The 10426-nt window shown below is 35.7% G+C and overlaps 1 protein-coding gene across 1 annotated transcript; it reads right to left on the bottom strand.

Moving 5' to 3' along the window:
* Nucleotides 1-5786: 5786 nt before the first annotated feature.
* On the bottom strand, nt 5787-9890 carry LOC104093399 (cytochrome P450 81C13-like). The gene is made up of 2 exons (XM_009599132.3): nt 8810-9890; nt 5787-6663 (listed from the first exon to the last, which is right to left on the bottom strand). The coding sequence occupies exons 1-2, from the start codon at nt 9746-9748 to the stop codon at nt 6040-6042; spliced, it is 1563 nt and encodes a 520-aa protein (XP_009597427.1). The 5' UTR covers nt 9749-9890; the 3' UTR covers nt 5787-6039.
* Between the last annotated feature and the right edge of the window lie 536 nt (nt 9891-10426).

Genomic DNA, 10426 nt, shown 5'->3' with positions numbered 1-10426 from the left:
ACATTTAAATAATGTTGAGAAGGAACGAAAGGAATTATTCGATCAGTGATCCAGAGTGAGTTACGTTATGAATGCACTTTAGATTTCGGCGTATTATCCATGCAACATATATGCTGACAATCATACAGCTGTAGAAGACTCTGGTATGAGTTAAAAGAAAGAATTGAGTCCAGGTCATAGACAAGGGATTGAATTGTTAGATAATGGTATCACAGATATTCCATAGCGGCTATGAAAGACTAAAGTAATAACTAATACCAAGAGCCGCAGATCGGAAGATAGCTTAAGCCTACACGAAGGTTGATCAGAAGGAAGAGGAAACTAAAGAGTTACATCAACGAAACAAATCAGGAGTCAGATTATTGGACCCAAAAACTTTTAGACATCATGATTGAGAACATTGCAGAATCACTCTTAATATCAGAGGTACAAGAGAGATAGTACAACAACAATATTCTATAACGGCTCTACGATAAAGCTAGTTAGAAAAGTACCAGCCTCATAAGAAGTCAGTATGAAACTCCAACCGGATTGTGTATGCACCAGAGGTGCAAGTGTTATAATAGAGCTTCAAGTCATGGATGTGAATTATACCTATGTGGAAGGGAGGTCATAAAAGAGATAGAAGATGTGAGGCGAGATTTTAAGGTAAGTAAGGTAAAGGTGAACAACATACGAGATACTCAAATGCAGAAGGTTGTGAATAGTCCATACTTCAGATAGAGGGCCAGAAGCGCTGAGACTCAGTATCCAGGAATGATAACGGCATCGTTAGTGGCATATTTTCTGGCCTATGGTTTCTATGTATCGAGAGGTCTAGTTAAAAGAGTAAAGAAGAGTTAGAGATGATGTGATGTCTCACTTACTGTTCCAGAATAACACGAGGACATCTATGGTGCAAGCAAGTTGAAGGAAGGTTGTGAGTAGTAAAAATAGATATGTGTAGGTAGCAAGCTAAAGTATGGTAAAGCGACAAGGGTTTAGGAAGGCAGGAGTAAGGATAAGAAAGGGCGAGTGAGAAGGTGACGAGAATGGATAAGTCCTCAGGATTAAGCCCATGAAAACAAGGGAGCTAATGGTCTCTCTAAGTTATAGAAAGCTCAGTATAGCCTGAGTGAACTCAAAAGAGTCTAAGACTAGTAGTATTTAGAAGAGATGGAATTCTGCTCTGGTAGTAGAATGAGGGTGTAATTGTGATAAATGAAGGATGACGTTTGGGCCTTTGATTGAGTAATGATTTCATGAATTGTACATGATTAAAATACTCACGTGAGGAAAATCACATTGGGATACTATGAAATATGGTTATGAAAGTATAGTATCACCCCCAGGTGGATCAGAAAGATCACTTCAAATGTTCCACGATGCAGTGTAAGCCCTAGTGGCAATATATTACGTAAGAAGTTTCAAGTTATCAATAGAAGATTGTAGATCAATATTGAGGTAAATCAACAATGGATGGGTAAAATATGCAAAGTACGAGATGAGATTAGGCCATCAATATTAAGATGAACAGTAATAAAGAAGCACTAAAAGACTTAGCTTTATGCATATACGATAAGCAACGAGAGTAACTTGGAGTTTGGTAGCAGACCTCAGTAACGATTAATCGAAGTAAGAATTATGGTATAGTATGACCTACTTAGATGAAGTAAAGCTGATGATGCCCAGAGGGACAACTTGACATAATTTTATATATGAACACAAAGTGAAGCCTAGAGATTGGCGAAAAGCTGGAGGAAAGAGAAGAGAAGAGTCGCATAGGCGCACATACAAAGTTAGAGTCGTACAGGCTGCTTGATAGAAGGTAGCAACAGTTACGAGATTAGAAGCATTTCGACTACAAGTCGTGGTGTGAGAAAGAGGCTTGGGGGGGGAATGCCCTGGCCTTTGGATTTATTCAAAGAACAGCTGCCTAAATGGCAAGGAGAATATTAAAGCATTCAGAAGACATAAGTTATGAAAATGATAAGTGCATCAGTCAACATTCGAGGATGAATGTTCCAAAGGGGGAATGATGTTACATCCCGCATTTTCGTACGTTAAAGTTTCGCCGTAATTTAATCGACGTAAGCTCGTGAATGAGATTATTTTGAGATTATAAGTATTATGCTATTTCAAACAAGTGATAAGTAAATTCGTGAAGGAGAGAGGGTAAGCAAATCGAAGAAAATGAGTTTCATTGAGGTTTAGCAATTTAGGGATAAAATATGGTCCGAGCTATAATACCCGGTACTTATGGATTAGTGCCATACAAGGAACTACATGACCATAATAGTAAGGTGTACAAGGTCTGTTAAAAGTGAGTAGTATTTTAAGTAAGTTGAGATAATTCTTAATTATGTGGGTAATTGGTTAATTATTGAGTAACGAAATATTATCTAATTAACTAATGAATTATGGGATAAAGATTAACCCCCCACCCACCCCCACGTGGCAGCAAGCCACCACCAAAATATATGACTCTTAGTCATTATGGGTTATGTGGCAAAACTCAAAGATTAAGGGGTGTGGTTAATCCACCACATAGAGTGGACACCACACCAATTCAAACATAAGGCCTTTTTAATTCAAAGAAAGATACATATCTTTCAACAAGTCAAAAATAGCAAAGACTCTAAGTATGGTGCAATCTTTAACAAGTAAGGTATGGATCTTCAATAATTCGAACAAAGATTTCATAGCATCTTAAGCAACGTGAGATTTTGCAATTTTAAGGGAGTACGATGCAATCTTTCTCAAGAATATCATACGAATTTTTTCCTACTCCAGGTATGTTAAGGCTAAACTTTTCTTTCATTTTGGCATGATCCAGTAACTACGTGTGTTTGATAATGAGACATAAAGAGAAGTTCATATTCATGAATTTATGTACATTGTCCTAATCTCCTAAGTTACAGCATTCTCCCTTATCGGGACTTCATATTTAGTTTAGTTTTGTGTTCTTTCAGCCAAGAGAGCAGAGAGTCTATATATATACAGTATCACATTATTTTCACTACCATCGAGCTATAATCGATGAGCAGGCCCCTATTGGGCAACCTCTGATCAGATGGTAAGTTATATACCGAGCCTACTGTGGCCGAGCGCCTATGAACGAGCCCATTTGGCCGAGATACAGAGCCTAGTATGGTCGAGCGCCTATGAGCGAGCCTACTACGGCAGAACAATTGTATATATACCGAGCCTTATAGGGCTGGATAGTTATTTTACTTACTATATTGAGAGAGTTGAGTCAGTATCAGCATGTAAGCATATCTTCAGATTATCTTTGACTCACAGTTACTTTCAGTTATTATATTATCAGTTCAGTTTCAGCTTTCAGTTATTCTGTTGCCTTACATACTCGGTACATTATTTCGTACTGACGTCCCTTTCTCCGGGGACGCTTCATTCATGTGTGCAGGTTTAGACAGACAGGCGGGTAGACCTCCTCAGTAGATGTTGCCCGAGTTTAGCTTTATCGGTAAGCTCCACGTCCTTCGGAGTTGCCGGGTCTAGGAGTTTTGTGTACATCTTGTATATATGTATATAGGTTATGAGTAGGTCGGAGCCCTGTTCCGATCACGGTACATCCATCAATAGAGGCTTGTAGACATATCCTGTCAGTTAGTGCAGTATGTTGGGCCTGTAGGCCTTGTATGTATATTTTATTGGTTTGTTAGCTGTAGTAGTTATGATGACCTTGCCGGCCCATCTTTATATTAATGTTTAGTCAGCTTTGGTATCCATTCAGTTTTATATTTTGCTTCGCATATTGTCTTGTAATATGGCCCATGGCCAAAGTATGACATTGTGTGTTCAGATTCCCTTAGTCGCAAGTTGGTACGCAAGGATAGGTGAGGCACCGGGTGCCGGTCTCGCCCCCCAAGTTCGGGGCGTGACATATGCATTGGTTTTGATAGGTGAGATAGTATGATTCATGATTTAATCTCTAATTCCTGGTATATTGCTTTTCATTGCCTTGCTATGTATATACATGAACTGTACAAGTATATTTGTTAGCTAGTATCCTATGATTTGAGCCTTAATAATACTTCACCAAGGTTAGCTTTGATATTTACTGGGTATACGTTGTCTTGTACTCATTTTACACTTTTATATATTTTTGTGTAGATTTTAGCATTGGCACTAGTGGATCTTAGCAGGGCGCCCAGTAGCAGACTTAGGAGACTTGAAGTAGTCCTGCTTGATCGACCGTAGACCCTTGAAGTCATATTCTTTTCATTATCATACTGTTTATCTTATTTAGACAATACACATGTATTTATAAGACTCGGTTGTATTTCCTCTTAGTGACTCATGATTTCATACTATCGGATTTTGGGTGTTACTATGGTATTTACGCTTCTGGTTGATGTTGTGAGATTTATTATCTTTATTTATATTATGATAGTAGTTTATCTATTTTTATTTTGTTTTGGTTGATTTGGATGCCAGCTTACCTAGCGTGTTGAGGTTAGATACCATCACAAACATCGATGGAATTTCGGACTGTAACAAGAACAATTTCACGTGGCTTTGGTCCTATAAGATTTCTTTTGTCATTAGTAATAATGGGAATCTTAGAGCCTCTTTCAACTATGTCCCAAAATTTCAAGTTTTCTCCTTCTTGAACATAACACATCCTTTCTTTCCACCTTCCATAGTATGTTTCATTGAATTGTGGTAGCTTAACGGTTGATTGTCCTTCTTGAGCGTCTGGTGGTGCATCCAACTTTGATTCTTTCAAGGTGTTAGACTTAGATGAAAGAACTTGCTTTGATATCAACTGTTACTTTAGAATTGCGCCGTGACACAAGAGGGAGGGATGAATTATGTCTTACCCGATTTTTGCGAATCAAAGAACCTAGTTCTTTGATGTACCCAAAGCAGATACAAATATCTAGTAAAGTACGGATCATAAAGAACACAATAATTTTTATGTGAAAAACTCATTGCTCAAGGGAGTAAATATCACGACCTACCCTAGTAGGATTTGCCTTCAAACTTCACTAACTTCCAAGAGTAGTTTTAGGTTATAACTCATAACCAAGGAGACTAACTCTAGTACCCTACCTCTACAATCGACCCAATTTTCTAAATAACTCTAGTCCAGAAAGCGAAACAAAAACTTCACTATTTTTGTGCTAACCTATGATTACACTTATCAAAATCAAATAGATTACCGTTCAAGAACAACATACTTAACCTAACAACTAAAGAAGTGGGCAGTTTCGTCTTCAGGAAGAGTTTTTTTAGTTGAGCAGCTTCAATCCTTTGAGAGCACCTTCTTGTCATAATTTCTATTGCCAAAAATAAAGTACTTGATTTGTATGAATAACATTAGTTATAAGCGGCAGCAATATGTCTCCTTATATAGGTATGAGGGTGTCCGAATTCCTTCTTTAATTAATATCCCAAAACCTAGAATATTTCGATTAAGAAAAATCCTCTTCTAATTTGATTTGGTTTCCTAATTGTTTCGACATCCTCAACATTTTTCTTCCGTATAAGTAATTCCATATTTACTGTTTTTAGCACCTGAACTCCTCCAGCTAATATATTTTCTTCTTATGCACAAACTGACTTCTTTTTAAATTTAACTTTCGCACGTGTTCAATATTCACGCGTCTAATTAGCATTCAACGTTATCAAGCTACAAACATGGTTCTCTTGTTATCTGCATATCATATATGTTCATTAGTTTAGTAGCATGTATCCTGTCCAAGAAACCTGATTCTTTTAGTATGTTTGATCCTATTTTGTCAATCATCGAAATACATTCATACTCGATCATGCTCAGCTCAACAAAAACTAGAGAATATGAGATTTATCAAATTAGATTAAACATTTGGTATTGTAATAAATTCTTCTCTCCACCATTTACTCTTTATGAACATAACCTTGGAATTATTTTCTTATTTATCATACATTGCTGATTAACTTTTCACAAAATTAGAAACATAGAATAGTAAAAAATCCCTTATAAAGAGCGTCAAAATCATACGTGTGCAACATAGTGGTAGAGAAGATTACGTTTGGCATTGATAAATTGCCTTAGAGTTGGGATAGAAGCTGGCCAAGATCTTCGCGTGGAGTGCAGACAGCCTTCAAAGGCTTGTTCTGCATAGTCATTCTAGAATTATAGCTTTCCTCCAAGCTTTCCGCTTCCTCAATTTGCCAGTCAAAGCATTGAATAAGTGCACCTAATGCCAAAGAAACTGCTCGCAACCCCATATCAGCTCCAGGGCACGCTCTTCTCCCAATTCCAAATGGTACAAGCTTGTAATTGAACCTTTCTGTTTCCCCTTCTGTTGCCTCAAATCTCTCTGGCTTGAACTTGTCAGGCTCCTCCCATACCTTGGGATCCCTGTGAATGGCCCAAGCGTTGACAAACAACATTGTATGTTTTGGTACATCATATCCTTCCACAATACAATCTTTAGTTGAATAATGAGGCAATAAAAGTGGTATCGGAGTGTATAATCTCATTGTCTCATTAACAACACAATGCAAATACGGAAGCTTGTTGAGGTCTGATTCGTTCAGCAAGCGCTTATTCCCAACTTTACTGTCAATGTCAGCTCGTAGCTTATATAATGCCTCAGGGTGAGCTACAAGAAGCCTCATTACCCATTGGATGGTTGTTGATGAGGTCTCTGTTCCTGCAACAAAAACTACCTGCAACAAAATAAACACGGCCAACATAATTTTTTTTAAAGATCTACCTTTTATTTTAACAGATACAATCTACATTTTGTTGAATAATATATTAGTCAGACTTCATGTTCAGGTGCTCATGTTATATCTTAGAAATACAGACGAAGTTTTTCATTTTACAAAGGATAAGTAGAATTAGAACTAGGGGTGGCAAAAGTGACCCAAACCCATTTGAGCTGCCCACCCGCCCAGGTTTTAATGGGTTGGGCATGAGCTACTTTAATGATGAGCTAAGTTTGGGCACAACACAACTAATCCTATTTATTTCAAGTAGCCCAAATCAGCCCATAATTTTAGCCCAAGATGACCCATGACAATAATTTCCTTCTAAAGCTTCTAAGGGTATGTTTGATATGAAGGAAAATATTTTCCTTAGCCAATCAAACATGGAAAAATAAGTTATATAATTTCTCATTTTCTAGAAAAATATTTTACAAGAAAAAATTACCACTTATTTTTCCATGTTTGACAGGTGAGTGAAAGTTTTTTTTCGAAAAATATTTTCTAGTGTTTGGTTAGAGAATCCAAAATTAAATTTTCTATGTTACTCTCCTCAACCCCCTTCACCCAAATCCTCATATTTTTTGTGCCCCTCCTCCCTCACTTTCCCCTCCCAAATACCCAACGTTTTTAAGATTCTATTTTCTTCAAAATTTAATTATTTTTTTAAAAATTCACACAAACTCAAAGAAACTAATGTGCTGCTTTATTTGTTTTCACAAGAACAACTTTGAGATTTGAGCTTCATAACAACAAAGAAAATACTCTTTTTCTTGTTGAAACAAAACAAATGTACTCTTTCTACAATATGAAAAGAAAGTACTCATTTATCGAAATGAAAGAAAATACTTTTTCTACAACATGAAAAGAAAGTAATCTTTTTTTTGAAATAAAAGGAAATAACTTTCTACATCAGAAAAAGAAAGTACTCATTTTGTGAATAAAAAAAACTTTTTCTACATCATTAAAATTGTACTTGTTTTGTTGAAATGAAAAAAAAATACTTTTTTTGTATAATAAAAAAATATTCATTTTGTTGAAATAAAAAAAATATACTCTATCTACAACATAAAAAGAAAATATTTTAAATAATATTTCTATTTAGGATAGGGGTGGGGGGTTCGGGGGTACGGTGGGGTTGTGGTAGGTGGAAAGTTCAGTTTTACTACTTTTTTATTATTCAGATCTTTGTTAGTATTATAAGATAAAGAACTATCAAATAAAGTTCTAAATCAAAATTGATGAAAGAATTCATTAGACATAAATTGACATTTATTCTAGAACATAAGACAACTTTTATATACTTGTTTAAAAGTTGAGAATATTGTAAAGATTTGAGTAAATTTGGACGGGTTAGGTTATAACCCATTATTTAGCCCATCTTGACCCAGTCTTAACCCAAGTGATTTTTGGGCATGATTGGGCAATAACCTATTTAATGAGTTAGCCCATCTTGACCCGCCCAAATACATTCCAAACGGCCCATTTTCCACCCCTATTAAAACTAGTTCTAGCAAGTCGAGATTAGGCTGCTTATTGCCAAGCAAATGCAACCATGCATCAAAGTGAAAAGAAGCTTTACTCCTACTCTGATATGCCAATTCTCTACCTTAAATTAGAATAAGTGTTCGCATAAGAATATAAGTATAAACTTTTAGAGAAGAGTAGAAAGTTCATCCACATACAATACTCATCAGAAAATATATGAGCACCATATATCAAAATGAGGACAAAATAATAATCTAAACAGAGGGAAATGACCAGTACAAAGAATGAAATGAAAGCACTAATTTTGGATCTATACAAGCATTGCCTAATCAAGCCTAGATGAGATGCACATGGAATTCAAGTATTTGAAAGTGACAGCAGAGAAAAGAAGTCCCCATGATAAGAATATATATCCATTTAATTTGGACATGATTTCTATCTACAATTGGACAAAAGTACCCCTTTAACTTCAACTATGCAAAGTCAGCTTAGGCAAACCATATGGCAAAAAGATTCAACGAAAAATGTAAGCAGTCACATCAAAATTAGATGAAAGTTTAATTTTTTTATTTTTCTTTTCTTTTCTAAAAGGAGAAGGCAAAAATAATAGGATACTCACCAGCATAATACTTTTGATGATATCATCAGTGTAGAATTCAGGCTCTGATTCTTGAAGAGACAAGAGCTTTTCAATCAGTGTGGTTTTCTTCTCCATGTTTCCAACAGTTGTGTTAGATTGTGAAGCACTACTTTTCTTGTGTCGAAATTCATCAAGCAAGCTGTTCAAGAATTCATTTCTTCTATTGTGAATTGAGGCCATCTTCTTCTCCAGCCCTTTGTAACCAACCCACCTGAATACTGGCAAGAAATCACACATATTCAAGAATGATGTAGTTACTAAGAAAGTCCCTCTAAGTTTTTCAATAATTTCAATGCCCTTTTCCTTGCCAGCATCTTCCTCCTTCACAATATGTCTCCCAGCAATAATTTTGGTCATAAGATTGAAAACCAAAGTAAAAGACCAGTTGGTCAAATCGACTTTTTTGCTACTATCCTTTGAGAATTTGTATAACGAACGGATAAATATTGCAACTTCTTGATCTCTAAGGATAGAAGTTTTCTGTAGGCTATGTGAAGAGAAGAGTTCAACGACAGTTAATCGGCGAAGAATTCTCCAAAGTTGGCCATAGGGTGCCCAAACATAAACAGTATAATTGTAGGTAAACTTGTCACCAGCCACGGTCTTGGGCCTATTTGCGAATATGATATCATTCTTGGTTAAACATTCTTCAACAGCAGATGGTGAGGACACAACAATCACAGGCATAGAGCCCAACTTGAGGTATAAAACAGGACCATATTTAGCTGATAAGGATGTTAGAGTGAGATGGAGAGTTTTCTTGAGAAGGTAAAGGTGACCAATTATTGGAAGAGAAAATGGACTTGGAGGTAAATTTCTTCTCCGATGGAAGAAATATTTGACCAAAATTGGAAGAAGAAACAGTACTATAGCTAAGTAGAAGTAGGAAGAGAATGAGTAGGAGTATTGGTTCTCCATGGTTGAATCAAAATAAGAAAGATTGAGCTATGAAATGAAGAGGAACCACTGAAGTTGACTATTTAAGGAGAAAGATCTTTAGCTTTGGACAATATTTTAGATGGAAATTAGAAAACCAATTTGGTGAGTTTCATTGAGGCAGAGGATTCAAACCTCACAAGCATAGTACTCCATTCATCTAACTCGACACGAAATTTAAGAAAAAATTTTTTTTTTTGAATTTTGTGGTCATAAAAGATTATGGGATAAAAGCTTGTGGGGTCATGACATTTGTGTGGTTATAAAAAATTTTCATTAAGGGTAAATAGGTAAAATGAAGATTTTAAAGTTGAATTATTTCCAAATTTAAAAATGTGTCATTTATTTTGGAACAGACTAAAAAGAAAAGTATTTCATCTAATTTGAAACGGAGGGAGTAACTCTTTCTCCCATCCTCGCTGTTAAAATTTAAACTTTGGACTAGTTTTTTAAGTTATTAAATTCTAAATTAATAATTTGTACATATTTAATATATATTTTATGACAAATATAAAAGTTTAAAAAAAACTATTAATTTCAATCCCGCAACTAAAAAGCCAGCTCCACTCATGCCACACCCCTTATGTAATAGTAATAAAAAATTGAAAAAACGTGCTGAAATAGCAATTTAATACGCCAAAAGACAACCAAAGTTTGAGG

This window comes from Nicotiana tomentosiformis, chromosome 10, assembly GCF_000390325.3.
Source record: "Nicotiana tomentosiformis chromosome 10, ASM39032v3, whole genome shotgun sequence".
In the NCBI taxonomy this organism is placed as follows: Eukaryota; Viridiplantae; Streptophyta; class Magnoliopsida; order Solanales; family Solanaceae; genus Nicotiana; species Nicotiana tomentosiformis.
Note: the sequence above shows the minus strand (reverse complement) of the source record. Positions and strands in the feature narration are given on the sequence as shown.